The 25,788-nt window shown below is 43.5% G+C and overlaps 2 protein-coding genes and 1 long non-coding RNA gene across 5 annotated transcripts in view; 2 read left to right on the top strand and 1 right to left on the bottom strand.

Moving 5' to 3' along the window:
- Window positions 1-537: 537 nt before the first annotated feature.
- On the bottom strand, window positions 538-2,989 carry LOC134435663 (uncharacterized). Its single transcript, XR_010032059.1, has 5 exons — window positions 2,237-2,989; window positions 2,037-2,136; window positions 1,794-1,866; window positions 1,201-1,283; window positions 538-625 (listed from the first exon to the last, which is right to left on the bottom strand). It is a non-coding gene; the product is annotated as an uncharacterized LOC134435663 (long non-coding RNA).
- A 1,436-nt stretch (window positions 2,990-4,425) lies between these two features.
- Window positions 4,426-13,182, top strand: stmnd1 (stathmin domain containing 1). Of its 3 annotated transcripts, XM_063184699.1 has the most exons (6): window positions 4,426-5,347; window positions 6,279-6,429; window positions 7,087-7,223; window positions 8,520-8,660; window positions 10,732-11,059; window positions 12,684-13,182. In XM_063184699.1, exons 1-6 carry the CDS (start codon window positions 5,279-5,281, stop codon window positions 12,737-12,739), a joined length of 882 nt encoding a protein of 293 aa, XP_063040769.1. In that variant the 5' UTR covers window positions 4,426-5,278; the 3' UTR covers window positions 12,740-13,182. The 3 variants fall into 3 exon arrangements, with proteins under 3 accessions (XP_063040769.1, XP_063040767.1, XP_063040766.1); XM_063184697.1 differs by having other exon boundaries at window positions 7,090-7,223; window positions 10,732-13,182; XM_063184696.1 differs by having other exon boundaries at window positions 10,732-13,182.
- A 5,013-nt stretch (window positions 13,183-18,195) lies between these two features.
- rbm24a (RNA binding motif protein 24a) overlaps window positions 18,196-25,788 on the top strand; it is a 10,565-nt gene continuing 2,972 nt past the window's right edge. Inside the window, exons 1-3 of the mRNA XM_063185202.1 lie at window positions 18,196-18,604; window positions 20,213-20,336; window positions 21,073-21,127. Coding sequence (XP_063041272.1) covers window positions 18,437-18,604; window positions 20,213-20,336; window positions 21,073-21,127 — 347 coding nt within the window. The 5' untranslated portion in view covers window positions 18,196-18,436. The remainder of the gene's footprint in view (window positions 18,605-20,212; window positions 20,337-21,072; window positions 21,128-25,788) is intronic.

The raw sequence follows: 25,788 nt of genomic DNA, 5'->3' as shown, positions 1-25,788 counted from the left end.
TTAACCAGTGCTCTCTCCTCCATCCTCCATGACTGAGGTACCCCAAGCATGGTACCTTCCTGCCACACTGCAACATACTGCTCCCTTGGGATGCCAATGTAGGCTGCACCCTTGCACAGGTGAGGCATAAAATGCAATTTCGTTGTGTGTATACTTGTGTGCTGTGTCCACAATGGCAAAGGTGGGCTTTCACTTATATACACCTAGAGATTTTTTCCCCTGAGTCCAATGTTTTTAAACAGTTGAAACATGAACATTTCCAGTCAATATTTACAATGGAATAGCAGACCTCTGTGTCATATTCCCAAGGAATGGTAGCATCACATCTGCTGTGCTGTGCTGAGTCAAAGTAATTCATAAGCCTACTGGTTGTGTTTTTCCCCTGCCCATTCACTACTTTGATGGCCTGCAATTTATTCAGATGTGTTCTACAACTTTTTGATGAAACTACATTTTACATTTGATACCACAAACTAGGCTTACTTGTTGTGCTGTGTGGATTTTTTTAGCAGGGATCTCACTTACCAATCAGCATGTTTTTCCTCTTGTTACCAGTATCAGTCTGAACCTGGCTGGCCACCTGTGCACTTAACCATATGTGAACTCTGAGGGCAAGTGTAGAAGCCTGGCAAATAAAGACAGGAATAAGTCGGTCTCAGTATCACTGCGCAACTACATTCACAATGTAATATGTTGGTTTAGTTGATTTCTGTCCATCACAATTTAATATTATGGTTTACATTTAGGCATATAACTTTCACAATACCATATTAGTTACATTTAGCTAGCTAGTGTCCTATTGGTAAGGACATGTACAAGTGATGTAGGCTGTACAGCAGAGTGGGCAACTTTCATTGTAAGGTGGGCCAACATTTTTAATTACCACAACCACATCACCACGCACTTGAGAGAATTTACAAAAGGATACTTCACTTTTTGTTTATTTATACCAGAATGCTTACACTATTGATTTATAGGGGGTTAAAACTGTACTTTTTCTTTTTTTTAAAAAAAAAATTGAGAAGTTGGGCTGCATGTGGCGCCCGAGCCTCCAGTTGCCCATCCCCTGCTGTACAGTATCCTAACAGAAAGGCTCTCATAGTATTTCAAATAATGATCTATATAAAAACTGGTTATAATAGGTACAGTGCAGCATAAACAGGGTTGAGGGGGTGGTTTCTTTTATTTCGTTGTACCTACCGAGTAGTTTAGCCAATGTCTGTGTGACACGTTCATGCTGCCACCTCCACAGCATCCTCTTCACAACCGCAGGGGCAAAACACCTGAAAACATAATAATGTAATCCTTTTTTCAGTCCAAGATATAGACTAGAAAATGAGTGACAGCATCACAACAGTTTGTATGCAAGTGTAGTGGACCCCCGTTTTTGTCTTCTTCTTATTCCCTTATTCTCATTCCCTGTCTTTTTGTTGTCCAGTCAGAAGCTGTCCTTTTAGTTTAATTATGCTGTTGCACGTTTTCGCCAATAGATGGCATCATAGGACCAGCAATGAGTGCAGAGACTCTCTCTGGTGCAGTAGCCAGTGACTTCGGTCACATAAGAAGAACGAAACGTGGAAGTGACAGGCTTTGTTATGATACAGAAGGCAGCGGTGTCAGCTGTACAGTTATGCTGAGGAAAATGTAAATAAACAACGAACTCAGCGAAACTCTACTTGAGGACCTTATTCATTAAGTGTGCAACATAAGCATTCAAGCAATAATACCACCAGGTCACATTTAAGATTTAACTAATAGTATTTTGTTATGGATCTATGTAGTGATAGACTTACCATTTTTTCTTGTTATGGCATATCTGGCCGATGTCCCTGTCTGTTGATCTGATTTTGACTTGTGGTGAATTGACTGTGAAAACGAGAGCAACACATTGCAGTGAAGGCTATGAACTCAGGAGTTCTTTAACTTACTTATAGTAAGGGCTATGAATGTGATGCAATATTATTTTATCTCACTTCACGTGGTGTGTGTTTCCTGTGCATTGCAAGTTCATCAAAGAAAATCGTTGTGTTACATACCGTAGCCTATTTTGTAATGTCCTTTCAACCAGTCATCATGGGCTAGACAAGAATCAACAGCCCGACTCCAGCAGGAAACTTGATTACGGGAGCAGTATGCCTACATTTGTATTACAATAGAAAACGCTGTTAGACTACACACGACCTACATACAATGTGACATCTCAAACTATAACTTATAAAACCAAACAAAAACTCACCTGGTTGCTGGGTACGTTTGACACGTTAGCTAACTTGCTAACGGTAAGAAAAGTGAGGTCGGATATCGATTAGAAACTCGATGAGGTCATTCGAGACAGCATGACAGGTGAAGAGATTTATTTCAGCAACCTAATTTAATGTTTAATCAAGCCTGACTTGTAATGCTGAAACCTACATTTCAACAGAAATAATGGTAATGCCTAACTAAAAACGATTGCGGTGGCTAATACTACTGCTGCGACGTCCAGTAAAGTAAACGGAAAATGTTCGTTCCCTTGACAACTGAAATAATTTCAAACAGAGCTCGCGCTGCTCAGGTTGCAAGCAAGCAGGCGCTGGCTTTTGGTTTTGGTGTCTTCAAATCATCTGCAAAGCGTCGCGTTGCCGATGGTCGGGGTTAGGTTGGCAAACCATCGGCAAACTGTGTTTGGGACATTGTCAGATGATGGTCGGTGTTAAGTTGGCAAAGCATCGGGAGGAAACATTAGGAAATTGCTCGGTAAAACGTCGCGTTGCCGATGGTTGGGGTTATGTTGGCAAACCATCGGAAGGGAACTGCAGGGAATTGATCGGCAAAGCGTCGTACTGCCGATGTCGGGGTTAAGTTGGCAAACCATCGGCAAACCATGGCAGGAAACCGTCTTTTCTGCCGCTATTTTGCCGATCTAAAACCAACCTAATTGGCATGAAGATTATAAGGCAAAAAAGGCCTCGACGTTTTGCCGATGTCGCCGCCCAATAGCCAACGTCGGCAAGATGCTTCGTGCTGTCTGGGGGACTACCTGCATCCCCTGGTGCCATGACCACCAGCGCCAGCGGTTTGTCATTTTACGCGCTCCCTTTATGGAGCAAACAGCCACCTTCCAAAAATAAGATATGGCCATGCCTTCATCTCTTTACGTTTTGGTAACAAATCAAGCCACTCAATGAGCTTACTGTTCATCTGCCTGCACAAAGGTAGCCTATCACGGACGAGATCAGCTGCCGTCAAAAAGCAGCACACTCGCATAGCGTGAGGCTGCTTCGTTTTGCCTGGTCTTACAGGCTATGACATTGTTAATATCGATCCCTTTTCACAATTTCCAACAGGACGGAGGGGGTGTTCTGCACACCTTGAATCTTTGTTTGCAGGTGCATCTGTGTGAGAGCCAGGTTAGCAGCTAGGCCTATGGCAATGGAAATCACTTGAAATGTAGGCCTATAGAAGAAGCGCAACACTGCCTATAGTTAAGGTCAAGGTTTTGATGACGGTCCGTCTGACAGACAGATGACCGTAATTGTTGCAGTGTTGCGCTTCTTCTATAATTTTCAAATGATTTCCAAGAGGACAACATCACCTTTCCACATTTGCTACTCACTGACTGCACAAAGGAACTTCAAACTTTATTTTGCCGGCTTCTCGTCGTGTTATCACAGAATGCAAACTGGAGACAGCCGGTAACAGTGCTTTCAGAAATATTTCTGAGGATGGCACTTTCTCGAGAAAATAAGTAGCCAAATAGGCTAACCCACTTCCAATGATCTTCGTAGCCTTTATTTTTTGCCCAAAATACACAGCGTGTAGGCCTAGCAGGCATACTGTAGTTTATTTATTTTGATCGCAGTGCATCTATGGCTTTTTTTTTGCGCACCCCTTATACAAGTTATGGCCTGGTGCAAACTCTAGGCCTACATTCAGAAAACAATAAATGGCCAACCTTCATCAGACAGCATCTCTTAATTAACCCGAGGCTATTCTATCTGCTGTCTTCATTCTTTAATATCCTCACGTTTAAGTAAAAAAGCACGTCACTCAAATGAGCTTTCATGATGCTTCTTGCATGCGTAAAGTTATCTCATGGACGAGCTCAGATGCCGTAAAAAAGCACACTCGTAATACGAAGCTGACAAATTCGCCTGGTCAAAGGACTTCTATTAGGCCTATATGCCTACTTGTTATAGGGCTATATTGGCATTCCCTATCCAAGAGGTTAGTCACCTTTCCGTGGAAATGTGCAAATTTGCTAGAGCTACACAGCACAAAAGAACTTAAAATGTAACCCATTAAGTTGTCCGCGACTTCTCGTTGTGTTGTCGCAGAAAGCAAGCAGGAGGGTAGGTAGTCGTCCACGGTGTTTTGAGAGATATATCAGAGAAACTGAAACTTTTCACGAAAGTATGCCAAGTAAAACCCACGTTCAATGGGCTCCATACATTTTTTGCGCAAAATGCACGGCTATGTAGGCCTAATGTAGCCTAAATGTAGGGCTACCTACAATAGTTTATTTAATTTGATCTCAACAGCGCATCTACTTGCGTTTGTAAAACAACTCAGATGGGTGCGCGCCAATGATGCGCGCACGTAGCCTGGTCCTGACCATCCCATAATACTACCATTGACCGGCTACCGTTGTTATAGGAACGTAGTCGCAGTTGCAGCTGCAGTTGCAGTGGTCTGAACGCCTGGAGTAGAACAGCATGTTGCAGACAGTTGCTGGTTTTTGGAACGTTGCAGCTCGTCTCGTCGCGAATCTTTGGTGTGAACTGGCCTTAAGGGAAGTGGAGCAAGTTGTTACATGGTTGACGGTGCACAAGAAAGCTGACAACAAACATGGTTAAACGTGGTGGCATTGTATAGACTAGAGCCTATTCTACATTGGCTTCAGTAGCAACAAAATGGAACTGTTTCAGATACTAAGGGTGCTTGTGCCATTTGTGCCAAGGGTATGCCTGCTCTTAAATGTTTCCATTAAATAGATCTCCATTTATGGTGTGTGGGCACCTTTAAACATGACCCAAATGGTGTGTGGGTGTGTGTTTGTTTGTCGGTCACTTTGAACCTCTAGGGCAACAGGCCACTGGGTGTCACTTAAAAAAAACAGATCAGATTTATTGTAGCAACCTGCCTTGGCAACCCAAAGAGTCCTTGCCGACGTCGGTGGAGCTCGTGTAAAGGAATGTAGCCAGTAATGAAAAGTTCCTTTTTGACCCGATGTGCTTTGAGGCTGCTGCACTAAAGTAGAAACCCCCGAATAGTGTCGACTATCTTTCTGATAGTAGCTATGGGATGCGGAGCAAGCTCCAGGATAACAGTAGTGGAACCTGTTAAACCAAGTTCCGACGACGGGGAGGTAGGCGCTCTTTTGTTTGAACTTTACGCACGACCGCAACACATCAATTGTCTTTTTTAAACTGCAGTTGGCAAGGTGAATGATGAGATTCATCATTTAGGGTTGTGATGTTTGGGATAAATGTGTTTCGAAGGTGCATTCATGCGGTCCTCGAATTTTCTCATCAATATTTCAGTACGACCCCATAAAAGAATCGCCCTCTGTTGACACGTGAGACAGGCGCGTCTCCATTATTCCCTTGCCGCATTTTAATAAATCAGCAGAGGTGGAAAGAGTACAGAAAATGTGTACTCAAGTAAAAGTATCTTTACTTTGCCTAAATTCTACTCAAGTGCAAGTAAAAGTACCTATCTAAAAATCTACTCAAGTAAAGGTAAAAAGTACTTCACTTAAAATGTAATTTGAGTAAAAAGTACTTAGTTACTTTTAATTAGCTTTCCTCTTGAGAATGTCATGTTTATTTTTCTTGAATATCGTCCTCCATAACCTCTATCTCTTGCTTGGCACCAGCCATCATCCAATACATTGATACAAGATAGTAAAATAGTGGAAATGCTGTGTGCCATCCTGCACAATCTTTCATTTCTGGCATTATTGTGCATGGCATTTTGTCTCTCAGTCAATTTTTTTTACTCAGTACTCAGGCCAGGTTCCAGTGTAATTGAGTAAAGTACTTGGGTCAAAATGTACTCAAGTACAAGTAAAAGTATTAATTTAAAAAATTACTTAAAAAGTACAAAGTATTCATAAAAGCTACTCAAGTACAATATTGAGTAAAAGTAAAAAGTTACTTTTCCACCCCTGTAAATCAGAAGTATGTGTTTCGCTCATATGTTACGGATTAAACCCATGCCGTGAAAGTGGGACCGTCTCCATATTGTTGGCGAAAACTTGGCCAATGCCTAACCAAAGACGATCATAACTTTGGCAGCTTAACTACCTGGAGGTGCAGCGGTCGGGAGGGAGTGACCGAGGAGACTCGGCAGTGTCCAAGAAAACCACCGACAGCGGACTGGGCCTGGAGGCAGCCGAGGGCGTGACCCTGCCCGGAGCGATGCCCAGACAGCTACCCTCGCTCAGAGGTGATGGTGTGGTGGTGTGAATTATGTGAACAATGTCCAACCTGCAGTGCATATAGTATAGGCTGAAAACTACATCATGCCACAATTGAGTTGTATTGGTCATGTTTGTTGATTTTGAAATTAGAGGACTGTCATGCTTTAAGTGCCAAGGACTGACCACTCACCACTCAACTTAATGGATGCATGGGTTGATGAAGATAGATAGATAGATAGATAGATGCATATTTTATTCCAGAAGCCTAAGTGAAATGGCCTATGTTTATAATCTCTCTCTCTCTCTCTCTCTCTGCCTATCTCTCTGTCTGTCTCTCTCTCTCTATCTCTCTCTATCTCCCTCTATCTATCTCTCTCTATCTATCTCTCTCTCTCTCTCTCTCCTATACACACACACTATTTGACTAAGGATGGAATAGATAGGTGCATGGATTAATAGAAAGATAAACTTAATAGTGTATAAATGGATAGATTGATAGATGTTTTTATTCCAGTAAATAAAATGTCCTATGTTTAAAATCTCTCTCTCTCTCTCTCTCTCTCTCTCTCTCTCTCTCTCTCTCTCTCTCTCTCTCTCTCTCTCTCTCTCTCTCTCTCTCTCTCTCTCTCTCTCTCTCTCTCTCTCTGTCTCTCTCTCTATGTGTGTGTGTGTGTGTGTTATAGCAGGTGATTTGGATCAGTCCCTGGACTCTACACCCAGACAAGAGTCCAGTGAGATTCTGGAACAGCTGCTGAGTCAGGGCATCATCCCAGCAGCACAGTCCCACACCGCAAGCAGTGGAGAGGCTTACAGCATTATGGTACACACACACACACACACACACACACACACACATACACATACACAGCCCGGCAATACAAGCAGTGAAGAGGCTTACAGCATTATGGTACAGACACACACATACACACACACACACAGACCTCACCTTCTCTAGGTCCCCTAAATATATCTTGATTGTATTAGAAATGTATTTTCTAAGTTTCCTTTACACAATATGTCATATTTCATGTGAAGCTACATAACATTAAAACTATATCGGTTGCCTGATAAAACGGCCTCAAGGGTCACAAACGGCCCTCGAGCCATAGGTTTCCCCCCGCTCTAGTTGATGGGTCATCAACCATTGCATCGGTGACCTCTACTGGTTGAAGGTTGGAGGTCCATTTTACTCCAGTGCCTGTCCTTCAGCGCATATCATTCAGGTCAGGCCAGTCTGATGAAACACTGTGGCACTGTTATCATCACTGTTCAGCATATTAATTGGCTTGTATTGTAGCTGTGTAGTCCCACAAACATAAACACACACACACACAGACAGCCAGCAGTGGAGAGGCCTATAGTATTATGGTAGACACACACACACACACACACACACACACACAAGCACACACACAAGCACACAAGCGCCTGTACGCACACATGCACGTGTAATGGAGGCCAACTAGCAGAGTGTGAGACTTGGAACGTTGGTAAACCTCCCTCCCGAAGCCTCATACAGTTTCGGTATCACTGGCCTATCGGGCTGGTCTTTTAGTCCAGCGGTATTGTGCAGTGCCTCACATTGATGAAGTGGCGAGTTAAAGACCCAGAGGGGGGACAGACTCTGCGGGAACACCTCGGGTTACACTGGTGCTGTGACCCGGATGGGAGGGAGGTTTAGGGGGTGAGTGTAACGGAGGCCGATAGCAGAGTGTGGCGTGGAACGTTAGTGAACCTCCCTCCCGAAGCCTCATACAGTATTGGTAGCACTGTGGTTAGCTCAGCGGTATCGTACTGTGCGTTGACAAGGAGGTAGCGACTTCATGTCCCGACGGACTATGCGGGTTACACACACACACACACACACACACACACACACACACACACACACACACACACACACACACACACACACACACACACACACACACACACAGCACAACCACCACGGGAGAGGTCTGTAGTATTATGGTGCACAGCACAGCCACGCACCACCAGCAAGGGAAAGGCCACCATGGTACACACACAGGGCCACACTATTGAACTGAACAGAATGGAATTGAATTGAAATGAGTCAGTGAGGTGTTTGTACTGTGTCTTCCTGTCCTCGTGGCAGATGGAGGCGGAGGAGAAGCCCAGGAGGAGACCTCCACCCAGACTGGAGAAACTGAAGGAGAGGAAGACGTCAGGAGTGACACCAGCTGACACCAAGGAGGACATCGAGGACAAGATGAGACAAGCAGAGGAGAGACGACAGGTGGGAGAAAGACGGAGAGAGAGAGAGAGAGAGAGAGAGAGAGAGAGAGAGAGAGAGTGAGAGTGAGAGATGACAGGTGGGGAGGAGATGAATAAACAGAGCTTGAGAGAGAGAGAGAGAGAGAGAAGGAGATGAGAAAGATTGAGGTGAGAAAGATAGAGTCCCCCCCACACACAGACAGACAGACAGACACACACACACACACACACACATATGAGACAGACAGAAAGAGAGAAAGGGAGAGAGCATGTGAAGGAGAGGAAGAAGTCAGGAGACACATCCACCACCAGAGAAGACAGAGGACAAGAGGAGACAACCAGAGGAGAGACGGCAGGTGAGATAGGGAGTCTAAAGGGCCCATGGAGTTTGTAGTCACTACGAATTCATTTAGTGATAATGTATGCACATGTGATGTAAATATTCTATGAATGTTCTTTATGTACAATCATATCTGTATCATATGTATCTCTAAATACTGTGGATTGCCGAAGGAAACTGTCCCACATGGGTACGCTTCAGCACATACTCAGACATACACATACACAGACACACAGGCACTGACAGGAACTGTGTTGCGATAGCAACATCAAATGTTTACAGAACCTGCAGAGTGCTAAGGTAACAGAACTATGAAACAGCCAACAGTAGTCTGGACAAACAGGACATTCGACTGGTGTTGTTATGGTCTGTCTCTCTGAAACGATTAGGGCAGAGGTTCCCAAACTTTTCCAACTTGGGGCCCACTTGAAATTTGCACAAATGTTCGGGGCCCACCTCTGGCCCAATAATGAATAAAACTGAAATATATAGCCAACAAGCAACACACTCAGAAATATTATTTCGTTTTTTAGACAATTATTTCATGGCCCACTTTGAACACCCTCAGGGCCCACCAGTGGGCCCCGGCCCACAGTTTGAAAATCACTGGATTAGGGCATGAGTGGAAATCCACATGCTTCTTGTTCACTTTTAAAAGTAGTGAAGAAAGAGTACGAATCTTAGCCTCCTCACCCCTTAAAGTTGTCACACAAGAGGAGAACATACAAATGAAATGGACAGCCAAAACAGTCGGTTGGCATTTTTACATTCTCAACAATTGATCATAACTCTGTATTTATCATTCTCCAGTCTTCTCTGATGAAATGTCAGGACCATTTCATTACAACTCACTGTGAATTCCATATAACATTTTCAAATTTATAGCAACTGAAAAATTGGTTTCACTCTCCACCCTCAGTGTGTCAGCATTATCAACACCAATTAACCCATTTAAGTCTGATGTTGCGTTTACACTGGATTGACCTAGGCACCTGGAGCGACATAGACATGAAATGAGTTGCATACCAAAACTAGGACGCTGGCCCTACCATGGCGCTGAAGGTAGGGCACTCGTTTACTACATTCAGGCTCTTCAAATTTGAGGGTTTTTTAAATTAAATTGTGAATTTGATTTAGTGAATGCAAAATAATGCAAGGTGAGGGTCCTAGCTTTTCTTTTTTTTGGGGGGGGGGGGCTTTATTAGTTTGTATGAGATAGGACAGTGAAGATAGTGACAGGAAGCGAGTTGGGAGAGGGAGGCGGGACGGGTCGGCAAAGAATCCGAGCAGGAATCGGACCCGGGTCAGCCATGTAGTAAACGAGTGCCCTACCGTCAGCGCCATGGTAGGGCCAGCGTCCTAGTTTTTAAATGCAACTCACTTCATGTTTTTTTATGTGCTTTGGAGGCTGAGATAGTTAGCCTTTTATAGGCTGAGGGCACCTGTTCCAAAAAGGGTTTAGGCATTCAGCAGGCGTTTTTTGCAGGTGCCTTAAATGGGTTAACAATGGCAAATGTGGCCTTGACCATAGCTTGAACGGTTAAGGCACCGTAGTGTTACATGGCTTTAGTTCCGGCCAGAGGCCATTTCCTGATCTTCCTCCATCTCTCTTGCTGCTTTCCTGTCACCATCTTCACCGTCCTGTCTGCAATAAAGGTATAGCAACAAATCTTAAAAGTAAACAATGGCACACATAAAACTGAGGGTAACAGAAAAATCCAGCCTGTCTCAACTTTCTGCCTGTGCTCCACAGCTTAAAGAGGATGAGATGAAGGTTCGACTGAGGACCAAGTCAGCTCGCCACCGCCAGGCTGCAGCATGGGCACAGGCTGAGGCTGGAGCTGGAGCTGAGGACGGAGCTGAGGCACGGGGGGAGACAGAGGCAGAGGGCCAGGCTGAGGTGGAGCAGCTCCAACCAGATACCCCCAGCTCCAGCTCCAGCTCCTCCAAGACACCTGACCCCCAGAAACACACCAGCGAGCCCCTGACAAACGGGTCAGAGAGGGGGATTGATGAAGATGGAGAGAGTGGTGGTGGAGGTGGAGAGAGAGAAGGGGTTGAAAGCAGAGGGATAGATAAAGGTAGGACATTAAAGATAGATAAGGATAATGATGGCGGCAGGAGAGATTCTTTAAACATGGAGAGTGACTCCACTTTCCAACAAATCGAGGACATAGAAGAGATATTTTAATGGAACTTACATTTTGAACAAAAAAGGAGCACACCTTGGATCAACTGTGACACCTTGGTCAACTGTGTGACACACTTGATGCAAGGTGTGTTATGTTTGAGTCATTTGAATCAGTACCCACAGTAATTAATGAACACCAACTGACCCCTGCTCCTATAGCTACAATTGACTTTAATGACGTTTGCATTGCAATGATTATAATGCCAGATTAGAAGGACACCACCTTTTTTCCTGGCAAGTGCCTTGTAGTCATGAATACAATCCACATAATTTGGAATGTAGTAAAAAAGTGTGAGTTTATACAGTGTAGCACGTTTCCACTCCCCACAGTACTCAAAGAGTGTTTCACAGTGCATTCATATTTATAGTACACAATATACCGGTAGTACAGTGCACAATATGTAATACTATATACAGTGTGTATATTTTATGGGGCTGTGGTGGCATTGTGGTTGGTCTAATAGACCTGTGATGAATGTGTCACGAGGGTTGTATCCACCCAGATGTGCCTCCAGGCCTGGGCTGGAAATCTGGCATACAGGGCATTTCCCAGTGGGCTGACAGACCTCAGGGGCAGATCATATTGTTTTTTTTGTTTTTTTGGTCATTTTCTTACAGACTGGTGCACAATTTAGAGGCGACGGTGCAAAAATACCCAAGCCTTATCGGTAGTCCCAGTCCAGTCCTGAGGTCCTCTAAGGTTCACCTTGGTGATGATATCATCTCCAGACCACAGCTCTCAATAGCTGTCATGGCTGCCCCATGCTTACGGGTCTGATGGGCTAAATGCAGGGTTGGACGTGTTCCCATTGAGGAACTAGAACAGGAGGTAGAAGTACTGCAGTTGACAGTATAGAGTGCACTCATTTCCAGAATGTATGCCTCCTATTCACAAATGTTATCTTTTTCATGAATATTTACCACCACCATCAATTTCTGTGTAGTCATCTTGTATGACTTGTAAATGAACACAGTTCATTGGTGGATCTTCTCCATGTCTGTTTTTTTTAATTATTATTATTGGATCTACTGGTCATAGACATCCTAGGCTGCAAAACCCTTTGTATTTAGGCCAGTAAATAAAAGTAGTAAATATTTGTGAAATTTGTGAATGGGTAGCAAACAATTTGGGGAAAAAATAACACTACCTTTAAACTAAGAAATATAAGCTTACAATGTTTGTGTTTGAGATGTGAGTGTGAAATGTATTTAATGAATCTCTGAGTGCAAATATGTGCACATACAATGTGATTATTTACAAAGGACAAGCTTTTAAACCTAAATTTGTGTTTTATGTGTTTTTTTACACACTACTATTCCAAACATCTAGTATGTATTTTGAATAGAAACATACTGTATATATTACAGAAAGGGCTTACTGTATCATTAATGAAAACCAAAACATTGTATTAAATGCCAAGAAGAAAAATATCCTAAGCTAAAGAACTACCGTAAATGATGCAAATATCAAGAACATAACTTCTTTTTTTCTTTTCTTTTTTTTTTTACACTAGGCAGCCTACTATGTGTACAGCTGAATCATTACGGTTATGCCAAATTCCCCCACTAGGTGGCAAGTGTCTATATGTGTGGGTCAGTAAAGGATGTTGAGTTGACGCCGCTGTTCTCTGTTGACAGAGTCAACAGGTGATGCAGTTTGGACTCAGTTGGGACCATAGCTTGTAAAGTGATATCTGTAATTACTTTAGAAGCTGTCTTTAAAAAAAGTAGGTCTCATGAAAAAGTCATTCCGCAAAGTGTGTCAACACTAGAGGTATAGGTGTATTTCAGTGTACCCTACTCTTTTTGCTTCAAGGCTACTTACTCTGTTCTCTGTAAGTGCTTTCCTTGCGTGTGTAAGGGATTATGTACACTGTGTTGTATACATGTACTGTTTAGCATATACTCAAAGCCAACCAGTTTTGTGTGTGCCTGAATATGAGCGTTGTTTCCACTTTTTCTCTCTGGAATGAAGATAAATATATTATACTCAGTATCTATCTAAATAAAACATATTATTTACACAGCACACAGTGAAGGCATGCAGTAGTCTGTTTGCATTCTAATGTCTTTGTGCTGTGAATATAAGTGTCTGTGTGTGTGTGCGTGTGTGTGTGCGTGTGCGTGTGTGTGTCTGTGTCCATCCATGTATGCGTGTGTGTGTATGAAAGACAGACCAGAAGAGAGACTACTGTGTGTATGGGTGTGCAGCTGTCACTCATTTGTCTCTGCAAGCCTGATGCTGCTTTGGCCACATGTGTTGGTAGCCCTATTTGATATCAGCTAGTCTTCTACGTGTGTTGGTATTTATTATAAGCACATAGTCCTCTACATGTGTTGGTATTTAATATAGGCCCATAGTTGTCTACATGTGTTGGTATTTATTATACGCCCATAGTTGTCTACATGTGTTGGTATTTGATATAGGCCCATAGTCCTCTAAATGTGTTGGTATTTGATATAGGCCCATAGTCCTCTACATGTTCTGGTCTAACTGAGGTGATCTGCGCTAGTTCCCCACTCAGGGCTTGAACCCGCCACCAGTCAAAGCTCCAGTTCGGGCACGGGAGGCACAGCACGATACCACTGAGTGAAGGTCCAGACCGATAGCTCAGTGCTACTGTATGAGGCCTCGCGAGGGAGGTTTACTAACTGTCTACACCAAACTCTGCTAGTTGGCCTCCGTCACACTGGTATTTAAATGTAATATGTAGCCATTAGTCCTCTACATGTGCTGGTATTTAATATGTAGCCATAGTCCTTTATTGGTTTACTAGCCGAATTGCCAGCTCCTCAATGTGCGGTGCTGACATTTGCTGTATGATAATCCACTCATGTACCAGAGGGGAGCAAAAAGGATGCTGATACTGAATCATTTTGGAGAGTGGGTCCAAATTGATGAGTGAGTTTTCACAAGGGCTAGACGAATAGTGTTAGACACTGGAAGAAGGTTAGTCTGCACACTGCACATCCAAAAATAACTTTGTCCATAGTTGAAAAACAAACACACCCCCACACAAAACGTTCTTGGCTGTGTTTCCCAAAATCATTTAAAGTGATACTGTACCATTATTGGAAATAAGCTTATTTTACACCTCTCCTTGAGTTAAATGATTGAGTTGTACCTTTCTCCTGTACTTTCAACCGTTCTCTGAGTATGGCAGTGCAAATTTTACCTCCAAGCTAGCAGCTAGCCGCCAGTTGGTCTCATATACTGTATACTAGGACTCAATGTTAATTGCTAGCTTGGAGGTAAAGTTTGCACTGCCAGACTCAGAGAACAATCATAAGTATAAGAAAGGTGAAACTCAAGGAGAGGTGTAAAATAAGCTTATTTCCAAAAATGACGCAATATCTCTTTCAGTAGGCCTAGTACTTAAAGTGATACTGTCGCATTTTTGGCTCATATTACACCTCCCCTTGAGTTAAATAACTGAGTTATACCTTTCTCTTGTACTTTCAACCGTTTTCTGAGTATGGCAGTGCAAATTTTACCTCCATGCTAGCAGTTAACATTGAGTCCTATGAGACCAGCTGGCGGGTAACCGGTCTCATAGAACTCAATGTTAACTGCTGGCTTGGAGGTGAAATCTGCCCTGCCGTACTCGGAGTATGGCAGGACGTACAGGAGAAAGGTAAAACTCAATTATTTAACTAAAGGGGAGGTGTAATGTGAGCTTATTTCCAAAAATGGGACAGTATCACTTTAAGCCAGTAATAGGCCTACATACAGGTGACCTCTAGGCAATATACAGTATGATGTCACTAAAAGTTTATACATACAATAATGGCATAGGCCTACATACAATAGTTTTTCTCACATACGTAGATAAAATGCTTGTACAAAGTGCACCTGCAAGGTTAAATAGTGCATGTATACATTTTTAGTGATGATGTGATACCTACATATGTCATAGGTTTAAGTTCTACTCAACAGTTTTTGGGAAACGCAGCACATATCTCCGGGGTATTCATTACATCTATATGCATAGGCATATCTTCATACATTAGATATATGTCTGATGTAGATCTTCCAGGAGTGTCGTTCAGGGGGGTAAAGTGGGACTGAGTCACCAGGGCCCCATGGATATAGGGGGAGCTGATTGTACATAGGGCCCACAATTTGCTGCTATGCCCCTGGCCAGTGTTCAGACATACAGAGGAAAGTTAGAAAACCTGCTATCTACTGCCATGTTAGTGACATAAGCAGTTGTGAATATTGTGTCTTCAGAAAGTGAAATCCTTTCAAGTTGTCCCATCTGGGAGGTAAAGCCAGTTGAAGGATCACCTGGGGACTACACCAGTTGATGGTTCATGATGGTTACAATTGGAGAGTTCAGAAGCAAAAGTCTCTAAAAGCTATACGAATAAATATTTCACAAAATTTCCAGGACATCATAATGAATACTTAGAATTTCATGGTGGTAAGTTCATGAATAAGGTAACATTTCTGAATGGGAACCATGAATTGTGTTGCCTAAATAAACTGCTAAAAATATCATAGTGAACTAAATGTATAACATTACACCCTATTTGACTCTGAAGTGATAGGAGGATCATTGCCATGGTATCACTATACCCTTCAGATCAACATTGTCACAGACAGAAGATTTCCTCACAATCAACAGTTCAGTTAAACTGTACACGGCCAGGGAGCCACAAACCAAGGGTGGCAATGTCATAGCTTTTCGGGAGTGGCGGGTGAGAGAATGGACTGTGTTGTTGGTGTGTGTGTGTGTGTGTGTGGGGGGGGGGGGTTCAGCTGTTGCTGGGTGACCTTACACCTTTAGATTTGTGACCAACAGGTGTAACGTCTGAAAGCCTGTGTGTGTGTGTGTGTGTGTGTGTGTGTGTGTGTGTGTGTGTGTGTGTGTGTGTGTGTGTGTGTGTGTGTGTGTACGCGTGTACACACACAAAGAAGCCACCGTGGGGTGGGGGGCAAAGAATTGGGTCCTGGGCCCAGGGAGAAGGGGGGGCACAGAATAGGGTCCCCACCATTTTAGGTTGTGTGTGTGTGTGTGTGTGTGTGTGTGTGTGTGTGTGTGTGTGTGTGTGTGTGTGTGTGTGTGTGTGTGTGTGTGTGTGTGTGTGTGTGTGTCACTGCTATACATATGCATGTGTCTGTAAAGTATGTATGCTCAACTGTAACTGTCTGTAAATATGTAGGCCTATGCTCAAAACTATAGTACTTTTGCTTCTTCTCCAGTGAACAGTTTATTGCACTTGCAAAGTTATCAGTGGAAACAAAATCATATTTATTTCAAATAGTTGTTAGAATATAGGCCTATATATTTTAAGTAGGCTAGTTGTAGTAGCATGTAAACTTGCTGACGATGCCAGTCATTTCATCATAGCCTTCACACGGGCTACTTCAACTTTCTTTTGTCTTGCTGTTTTGCTCTTTATAAATAAACCAGCCCCTATTTTATTAATCTAAACCTTATTTTTGACCAGCTTTCACCAACAGTCTAAAAGGCCATGTCATTGATAGGGCACCAGTTCAAAGAATCAGACAACTCTGCGAATCGGCGAGCTTTGCAGCCAGGATGAGGTACTGTGCAATGCGATAGCCCCCACATTGTCCTCCGCGGCAATCTGACACGATTTCCTGCCTCACGACTGTGCGCCGGGGGCCACAACGGGCGCGTGGCTTCAAATAGGCCTAATGTCACAATGAATGAGACACACTGCTGGTTAATGAAACTAGCAGGCGGTGGTTATGGCGGAAAGAAACCGCAATCGTGTATTATCTTTGTCTGAATGCGCGCATCTCCATCACACACAGAAACACGTGCGCGCGCGCACACACACACACACACGCACGCACGCACGCACGCACACACACACACACACACAAAAGATGATAGACCTATATGTGTGGAAGGCTTACCTGGACAGAACTGAGTTCAGTTACAGGCACTTACCAAACCCGAGATAGCCTGGGCTACAGAGTGATGAGCGTTATCAATTATTCACCGGAGTTCGTATCGAGTTTCTCTGGGTTTAATTGCAAGAAGTAACGGAGAATGGCAGCCTTTGTGGACTATAGAGAAAGGCAAATATTGCTATGACGCAAGCTTTTCCATGCATTTTACTCGACGACGAAATTAAGTAACAACATTAGTTGGAAACACACGGCAACTAGGCCTACTAAATGAGCTCTCCGCTTGACCTGTTGTTTCCTTTCCTGTGATAGTTCTTAAGAATATAGTTTGCGCATAGTTTTCCAAATTGTGTTACGGGTTGAGCATTGTGTATCTTACTTTTAGATCTGCATGTGTATGCCAAAACGCAGGTGAATCGTGGCTACATGCCTAGTAAAATCCAACTCCAGTGCCACATTGCCGGGTCTAAACACAAGGACACAAAAGAAATGGACGCATGTCCAAAACACATGCTAGGCCTATATTGTGATGCGTTCTGTAACACTATCTACTGGTGTAGGTAGTTCTAGGCCTACATCAGAGGCTTGGTGTTTGCACCTGTTGCACGCTTCGTCATCGGACGGCTGTTGGGAGACATAGGCGTTCCTGTGGCCCCTAGGCTCATGCAGCAAATGGCGACCCCCTGAGTCCGACCACCAGCTGCTGAGGCGGGCTTCCCAAGAGACAAGACAACGCAGGGACGAAAGGCTTTTCATTAAAAGCTCTACAAGACGTATCCCTAATTCTGGTCCCCATGAGCGTATAAACTGAACTTCAACTGGGTCTCTCACTGAGTTAAACTTATGTGTGGTCTAATGGCTGCAGGCTGTTATTTATTTATTTTTTAAAGCAAAGTTGCTCAATAGAATGTACTATTAACGCAAATAAGTATGCATTTTTCTAAAAGACGAACTGAACAGAAAAAAACATTGGCGTAATGACCAATACTGTCACTGGCGGCAGATATTACTTCCCCATACACGCGCTCTCCTGCTGTCGAAGGAGCGCATGTTGCGCGCGGGGTGGAGCTGTGCAAAATGGGCGGGGCTACAAGGGTCGCTTTTAGGAATGGATCACAAGCTTCATTTTGGTAGTCACGACAGTCCCAAAGAAGAGCTGAACCCACCTGATGATATTTGAAGACAATCCGCTCCACATTTCACCCAAGTGACGATAAATATAATCTACCTCTACCGTGATATTTTTGGTAACTTGTCATTGTTGTCAGTAACTTATTTTTTGCGAGTTTGCGTTTAGTTTCACATCAGGTTTGGGTCAAGTCGAGCACAGTGAAAGCATAATCAGCTCAGAAATTGTTTTTTGCACTAATAAGACCCGAGAGAATGCACACTACGCAGAAGGACACGACTTATACCAAGATTTTTGTGGGAGGTTTGCCATACCATACAACTGACTCGAGTCTGAGGAAATATTTCGAGGTGTTCGGAGAAATTGAGGAGGCCGTTGTGATTACTGACAGACAGACTGGCAAGTCCAGAGGCTATGGATTTGTAAGTAACCCAAACTTCTTTTTAAAAATACATTACATCACATTACATTAAGGCGCTAAACTTTTATCTTCCCCCTCTCCGTAAAGCTGGTCCACACCTAGCTGCGTTATGACCCTGAAAGGCTGAAAGACATGTTCATGTTAATGTCAGTGTTGTTTTTAAAGTTTGACTTCAGCTTGTACGCTATTTGATTTACACACTAGTGAGGTAAACACTTCGACACATAACGTTTCATCTCATTATAAGTGCTCATTAATTGTTACTCATGATCGTTCCACAGATGTCCCCACTCATCTGTCCTCTCGAACATTAGTGTTACAAAATAACGGTTTTCAAGTTGGACACGACAGTGCCAACATGGTGATTAATTCCAAGACATATTTCTTGTGACGACTGAGTTCCCTCAGATTTAAAAATTGGCTTTCTTCTGCCTATGACTCCCAACTTGGATCACAGGTTGGTGGAAACATGAGCACGTGGTGCTTCGGAATGAAGAAATGCCGAAGCGTATTTTTAATGGATATGTTTTTTGTTGTCATTTCACCAGAGTTAATTGCGCCTAAGGTCTATAACCTCGAGATGAACGTGTAAGTTCATAGGCTATGTTAAAATGACCTCAGACGGAGGTTGTTTGACGGAGTGCTCTGTTGTAACTGCTACCACTATAGAAGTCTGTCCATGCAGTGGGTTCATCCAGGAAAATGCCCCATGGAAACTAGTCTTGATAGGTGAGGCGACTGTCAGGCATGAAAGCATCAAATAATGACGCCTCTGAGACAGTTCTCGTTCGAGTCTGATTGAAAGACACAGCTGGCACGTTTTTGATCAAGGATTATGTTCGTTGTAAACAAAGTACCAAACAGTAAACAGTGCCACTCCAGACGTCAACCACGTTTCTATACATTCAAACCAACTAGGCTACTGGCTTTGACAACTGTCCACTGCATCTCGCCTCTGCCGCAATAGACTACATATGACAGTAGTTGTTGCACAGCCTAGTTGTACTCTGGCTTCTGTGCTTGACCGTTTGATTGGAAAGGTTCTTCCTCTTGTTGGTCGGAGAGCCACAGAAAAAAAGAAGTGAGTGAACATCTACCCCTGGCCAAAGACTAGCCTGTCCTCACAAGGTTGTGTCAATGGCCTTAATTTGCTTTATTGACACTCACTGTTTGCTGACTCAAATCACTAATCATAGACACACAGTAGGTTACACTTTCCAGAGCACCCATCTAAACCCAATAGGCTGCTTATTTTAAGACAATATACTTAGATATAGTTATTGTTGTCATGTTGCCTCAAAAGAGCACTTTCCAAAGCACCCCTCCAATCATGTATTATATTCTATAGCTTATGTAGTTTTCAAAAGCGAAAATAGAGCCTTACTTGATCCCTATTATAGCTGAATAGATCCAAAAGAAACAAACTGGGTTGTGGGTCAATTTATATCTATGATTTCACTTGCTTTGTTAATGCTGTGATTCTGATGTAATGCAACACTGCATATAATGAACAAACCAAAAATATATCTATATCTATATAAAAAAGACTGTGGGAGCCTTCTCCACCACCCCATTGACTGTGTGGTCTGGCCCCTGCTCTTTTGTATAGGTGACAATGGCGGACCGGTCGGCCGCAGACCGGGCATGTAAAGACCCCAACCCCATCATCGACGGCAGAAAGGCCAACGTCAACTTGGCATACCTGGGGGCCAAGCCGAGGGTGATGCAACCAGGTAAGCTATGGCGTGTGTGTGTGTGTGTGTGTGTGTGTGTGTGTGTGTGTGTGTGTGTGTGTGTGTGTGTGTGTGTGTGTGTGTGTGTGTGTGTGTGTGTAATTTACTGATGCAATGTGTATCATGCTTTGGGGCATTGATGTCATTTCTTGGGATGCTGTTACTGTAGTCCGATAATATCTGATTTTTTTTCTGTCTCTAACTATTTTAAAAGTAATTTAATCATAACAAAACTTCTATTGTAAACACATTTTAGTATGTGTTACGGGTGTTATTCTGGAGCAGTGGTGGGCTATTTTTTTGTGGCAGACACCTGATATTGCTTCAAAAACACTTCACGATGTTTTCTTGTAAATCAAGGCAAGTGCATCTTTATTTGTCACATGTAGTGAAATGATAGGGTCGTCATTAATCATAAACATTGATCAAACCCATCTCAGGATTTTGGACTGTAGAGGGGTTTGGGTTGTATGGAGACTTCAAGGCAATTCTATTAGCGGCACTATATATTTTATTTAGCAGGGTGTTTTTTCTCTCTTCTTATTGAGAGTCAAGTAAGTGTGGAAAGGTCTCTGGTTACACTGAACAAGCTGATATTGTTACGGGCCAAGCAGTCTAACGTGTGTGTGTGTGTGTGTGTGTGTGTGTGTGTGTGTGTGTGTGTGTGTGTGTGTGTGTGTGTGTGTATGTGTGTGTATGTGCGTGTGTGTGCGTGTGTGTGCGCGTGCCTCCACAGGCTTCACCTTCGGTATGCCCCAGATCCATCCTGCCTTCATCCAAAGACCTTATGGGTAAGTTTGAGGATGTGTGTGTACCCTTAATGAGGTTTGTGTGTGTGTGTGTGTGTGTGTGTGTGTGTGTGCGCGCGTGCGTGTGTGTGTGTGTGTGTGTGTGTGCACAAGAGAGAGGCTAATTAGGACCAACATCACCAACAATCTCATCTGTCACACACACAAAGGGCCAACATTATGAACAATCACATTTCACACACACACACACACACACACACACACACACACACACACACACACACACACACACACACACACACACACACACACACACACACACACACACACACTGATACTTTTAACCTATAGGCTTATATCAACACGTTTTACACTTAAACCAAAGTCGTCTGTGTATAAATGGACTTTCAAAGCATGTTCCCTACATTTACTGATATCCATTGATGGTCTCTACAGAATATTGTGTAATTATTTTGTTCGGTCTCCTTCTAAGCAAACCAATCAGACACGTTAATAACACCAATCGTCATAAATGCCTCAAGTGTGTGTGTGTGTGTGTGTGTGAGAGAGAGAGAGTGTGTGTGTGTGTTGTGTAATGTTTAGTTTTTTCTGTATTTTTGTATTTCCTATGCTGGACATTACTGTCTGACCCCCATGTTTGATCTATTTCTCTCTGGTTCGACAGGCTCGATATCGGTTAAGATTACTGGTGCTTTGAGGAATAGAAATTGCATTGTTACCCCCCTAGAGTCAGAGTCACACACAAACAAGCTCAAAAATGGTGATTACAGAATGCATGTATGTTGGAGTTTTTTCTTTTTATTTTTGGTTTTGTTTTATTTTTTGTTTTGTTTAGTTTTTAGAGCTGTGTGTGTGCCTTTTTTACCGTTATGAAGTGGTGTTGATAGCTAAACTGTGTGCTTTGAGGAGAAAAAAAAATCTGGAGTTGGTTTTTGGTGTTCCTTTTTTACTGTTTGAAGGAAGTTTTCACTTTGCCACAGGGGAGGGTGGCAAAGTGGGATTTCAAGTTTGTGCTTTTGTGCTGTAGCTTGTGTTACTTTCTCATTCTGTGTTCACTTAACACCATTTTATTTATTTTAAATTTTATTTGTCTTTTCCATTTCTTTCTGATGTCTTGTTGGAGTGAGAAAAACATTTTGTGTGTGCGTGTGTGTGTTTGTTTACGTGAACATGTATTGTGTGTGTGATTGTGCTGTCTCTCCCAGCCCCATCCCCAGCCAACAAACCCACCAAACCCACCAAACGCTCCCCGCATGCAAAACTCACCACCACCCCTGTGATGTTTTATATCCCAATATCTCCACTGGAGGTATCTCTTGAAACAACGTAACCCAGAGACGTGCTTTGTCCTTTCATAACATGTCCTCCCTCCCTCCCTCGTTCACTCCTTTCTTCCTTCCATCCTTTCCCTACCCTTCTTTACTCCTCTCCCTTCTCTCTTTTCTTCTGCCAGCTCTGTACACCCCCATCCTTCCTTTCTTACCTTCTCATTTCAGCGTCAGGATCATGGACTTAAGACATGGACTTACTATCTTGTACTGTCAATCAGCAACATACTCCGCTAGCGTGTGTATACATTGAGCAAGATGACCTTACTTTAGCTCACAGTAGTAAAAAAACACACAACATAGCACACAGTCCCCATATGGTCTGTAATGTAGAGGAACATGGCTCATCATCTAAAAGCAGACCCAAGAACATTCTCTGGCACTTTAGGTACAGGTGGATTAAAAGGACGTTTTTGGAAGTCGGGAGACTTCTGCTAGGTACATTTTTGGAAGCTGGGAGACGAGTGACAAAGCCTGTCCAGTCCGCACATTAAAAATATCTCGTCCGACTGAAGGATGTCCGACATGTCTGGAGGTTAATTGAGCCCCATGCATGCTCTGTCGAAAAAGGTTGCACATAAGTGTGTGCCGTTTGCACGTGCGTTTGTGCGTGCGTTTGTGCGTGCGTGTGTGTGTGTGGCATTCGTCAATGTGTGTGTGTGTGTGTGTGTGTGTGTGTGTGTGTGTGTGTGTGCATGCGCGCCGCACTGCGAGGTCCCTCTATCTCCAACGCTGTGGCACAAACAAATGTCTGGATGCCACAGCCCCTGAACAAGCTTTGTGTCACATGGCTCTGCTGCTGCGGCGTTAAGGAAAACAAGTTGGCCCATTGTGCCGCACAAAGGCAGCACTGCTGACACTGCAGTTGCATGAAGCCCACTCTCCTCTCTCTCTCTCTCTCTCTCTCTCTCTCTCTCTCTCTCTCTCTCTCTCTCTCTCTCTCTCTCTGTCATACTCTGTATCTCTTCCCCCCTCTCAACGTCTCTCTCTCTCTCTCGCTCTCTCTATCTCTCTCTCTTTCACTCTATCACGCTCTCTCTCTTTCACTGTTGCTCTATCTGTCTCCCTGTCTCTCTCCCTCACTATTGCTGTCTCTTTTCTCTCCCCCTATCTCTTTCTGTCTCCTTCACACTCTGTCGCCCTTTTACTCTGTTGCTCTGCCCCTCTCTCTCTCTCTCTCTCTCTCTCTCTCTCTCTCTCTCTCTCTCTCTCTCTCTCTCTCTCTCTCTCTCTCTCTCTGTCTCTGTGTTTCTATTCTCCCTTTCTCTTGTGTGCTTGTGTGTCTCTTTTCTCTCACCCACCACCACAGTCTCTTTCTCTGTCTCTGTTCCCTTTCTCTCTCTATCTCTTTCTCTGGGTTTGAGCCGGACACACAGGGTTGATTGGGAGGGGGGGGGATGGTTGGCTCAGATATGTAACTGTGAGATGCCCTTTAAAAATCAGCCCGCATGTGACCCTGGGTCCCTTCGCAAGCACCTCATTCTGACCCCTGTCCAAAGCACTGAGAGGACTGCTTTAAAAAAGAAAGGGGAAAAAAGAATAAAAAAAACAAACTCTTGATTGCAATGACACCCCGTGCTTGCTACGTACCAACAACTGGTGTGTGTGTGTGTGTGTGTGTGTGTGTGTGTGTGTGTGTGTGTGTGTGTGTGTGTGTGTGATGAATGAGTCAGACGACTAACATTAACATGGCCTGTGATATGCCCTGCTGAGTGTGTAGTTGGTTGCTGACCGAAGGATCATTACAAAAAAAACTTGCTCGTAGTTCAGCCTGGCAAGAATGGCAGAGGTGGCAACAAGTGAGTCAGCGGGAGCCATCTTGGATCTAATGTTAGTGTATTAGATGCTGCCAATCAAACGCATCAACAGGTGTGTTCTCCCTCTCACTCTTTGTTGTTGTGCCGTGTTGTGTTGTGTTGTGTAGCGACTGCCTATTCAGTATCTCCTACTCTGAAGGATTTATGGGTATTGCAGCAGATTTCAACATAGCAGCGGTAGGACGTGATGTCCCTCCACCGAGCTAAACAAAAACAATGATGAAGCAAGCATTGATTTCAGATCAGAGGAAATGTTGCCTTTACCTGTAGATAGCGGATGGTTAACTTGCAGGATGTCTCCCATTGTATTTTGCTTGGTATCTAGAGAAGGGAGTTGGAGCCACAAAGAAAGTCAATGAGAACCATAGAGAGAAAGACACATAGCTTTGGTTAGTGTGTTAGTATGTATTATACACAGCCTACCTGGAGACAGACAGTCCCTGAATCAACACACAAGTTTATAAATAGGGAAGAAGAAGAGGGGCCGAGTTTAGTGAGTGTGTGTTTTTTTTTTGCGAGTGGCACTCGCTCTGTGTGTCAGGGCAAGTTTCCTGAATGGGGTAAGGGGCCAGGGACAGCACAGTCCGCACTCGCTCGCCTGCTTGCTCACTCCAGTTCAGTCTGGGCTGTCTGGAGATGACAGAGGGGGCAGAAAATAGACAGAAGCCAGTTGCTGATGCCAGTCAAAAGAGGCATAGGGATGGGGGGCAGGGCGCAGCTGCCCAATCCCACAACCCCCCTCTACGGAGCCAGGGTGAGGCTGTAGAAACCGGCTAGTGTATAGTCTCTCGGCTACCACTGTACGGCAGATACGATGGGAACTCTCCCAGAGTCAATTAGGTCATTGCCTGGAATTCTTTCAGATATGCATTTTTTCCCGTAAAGCCAAATGAAGAAGTTAACAAACAAAATGTGATGAAAAAGTTTTTCAAAAGTGCCCATTTTAGTGAAGTAATTGATGATTACCCTGTGCTCCCTCTGTGTCCATGCATGCTGAACCAGTGGACTGGATTATATCCACCAGACTATGTTCACTTTTAGAAAATGGGGAAAGGACAGGTCTCATTGCATTGTTCTGCGAAGATGACAAATATAAAGGGTTTCTCCAGGTGTGATCTTGAGTCAGCTTCTCTGGGGTGGTCACAAACTATTTACTTAAAATAGATCCCAGATAGTCTACCTAAACCAATTATTTTAGAATTATTTAATGAATAGACATTGTGACGACAATATATGTAAATGTTGTTAAGCTCTGGAAACATCATGAGAAAGTATGATTTGAAAGGAGGACATAAGAAAGTAGAATTCAATAGAAATAGAGCCTTAATCATTATATGGGTCAATGACCTTTTAGTAGTAGCACACGTCAAGGTGCTGCAACCACAGCTGATGCCACTATTGTATAGATGAACTGATTTTTGTTGTTGTTTTTAGTGGATTATCTAAGAAGCATATTCATTGCAGTACATTAACTACCAGTTACTAATTCATTTATGGGCATTAGCTGTAGTTGTAGCACCTGACGTCTGAGCTCAGA

The sequence above is a fragment of the Engraulis encrasicolus genome, chromosome 20 (genome assembly GCF_034702125.1).
Source record: "Engraulis encrasicolus isolate BLACKSEA-1 chromosome 20, IST_EnEncr_1.0, whole genome shotgun sequence".
Taxonomy (NCBI): Eukaryota; Metazoa; Chordata; class Actinopteri; order Clupeiformes; family Engraulidae; genus Engraulis; species Engraulis encrasicolus.
The sequence above is the reverse complement of the archived record's forward strand: the minus strand, read 5'-3'. Positions and strand labels throughout refer to the sequence as shown.

Excerpts from the sequence above, each read along its gene's own strand:
- stmnd1 (XM_063184696.1), top strand. The coding sequence starts at position 5,279 with ATGGGATGCGGAGCAAGCTCCAGGATAACAGTAGTGGAACCTGTTAAA. Across the intron at positions 5,348-6,278 it reads CAAGTTCCGACGACGGGGAG|CTTAACTACCTGGAGGTGCA; the intron begins GTAGGCGCTCTT and ends TAACTTTGGCAG. Across the intron at positions 8,661-10,731 it reads AAGCAGAGGAGAGACGACAG|CTTAAAGAGGATGAGATGAA; the intron begins GTGGGAGAAAGA and ends TGTGCTCCACAG.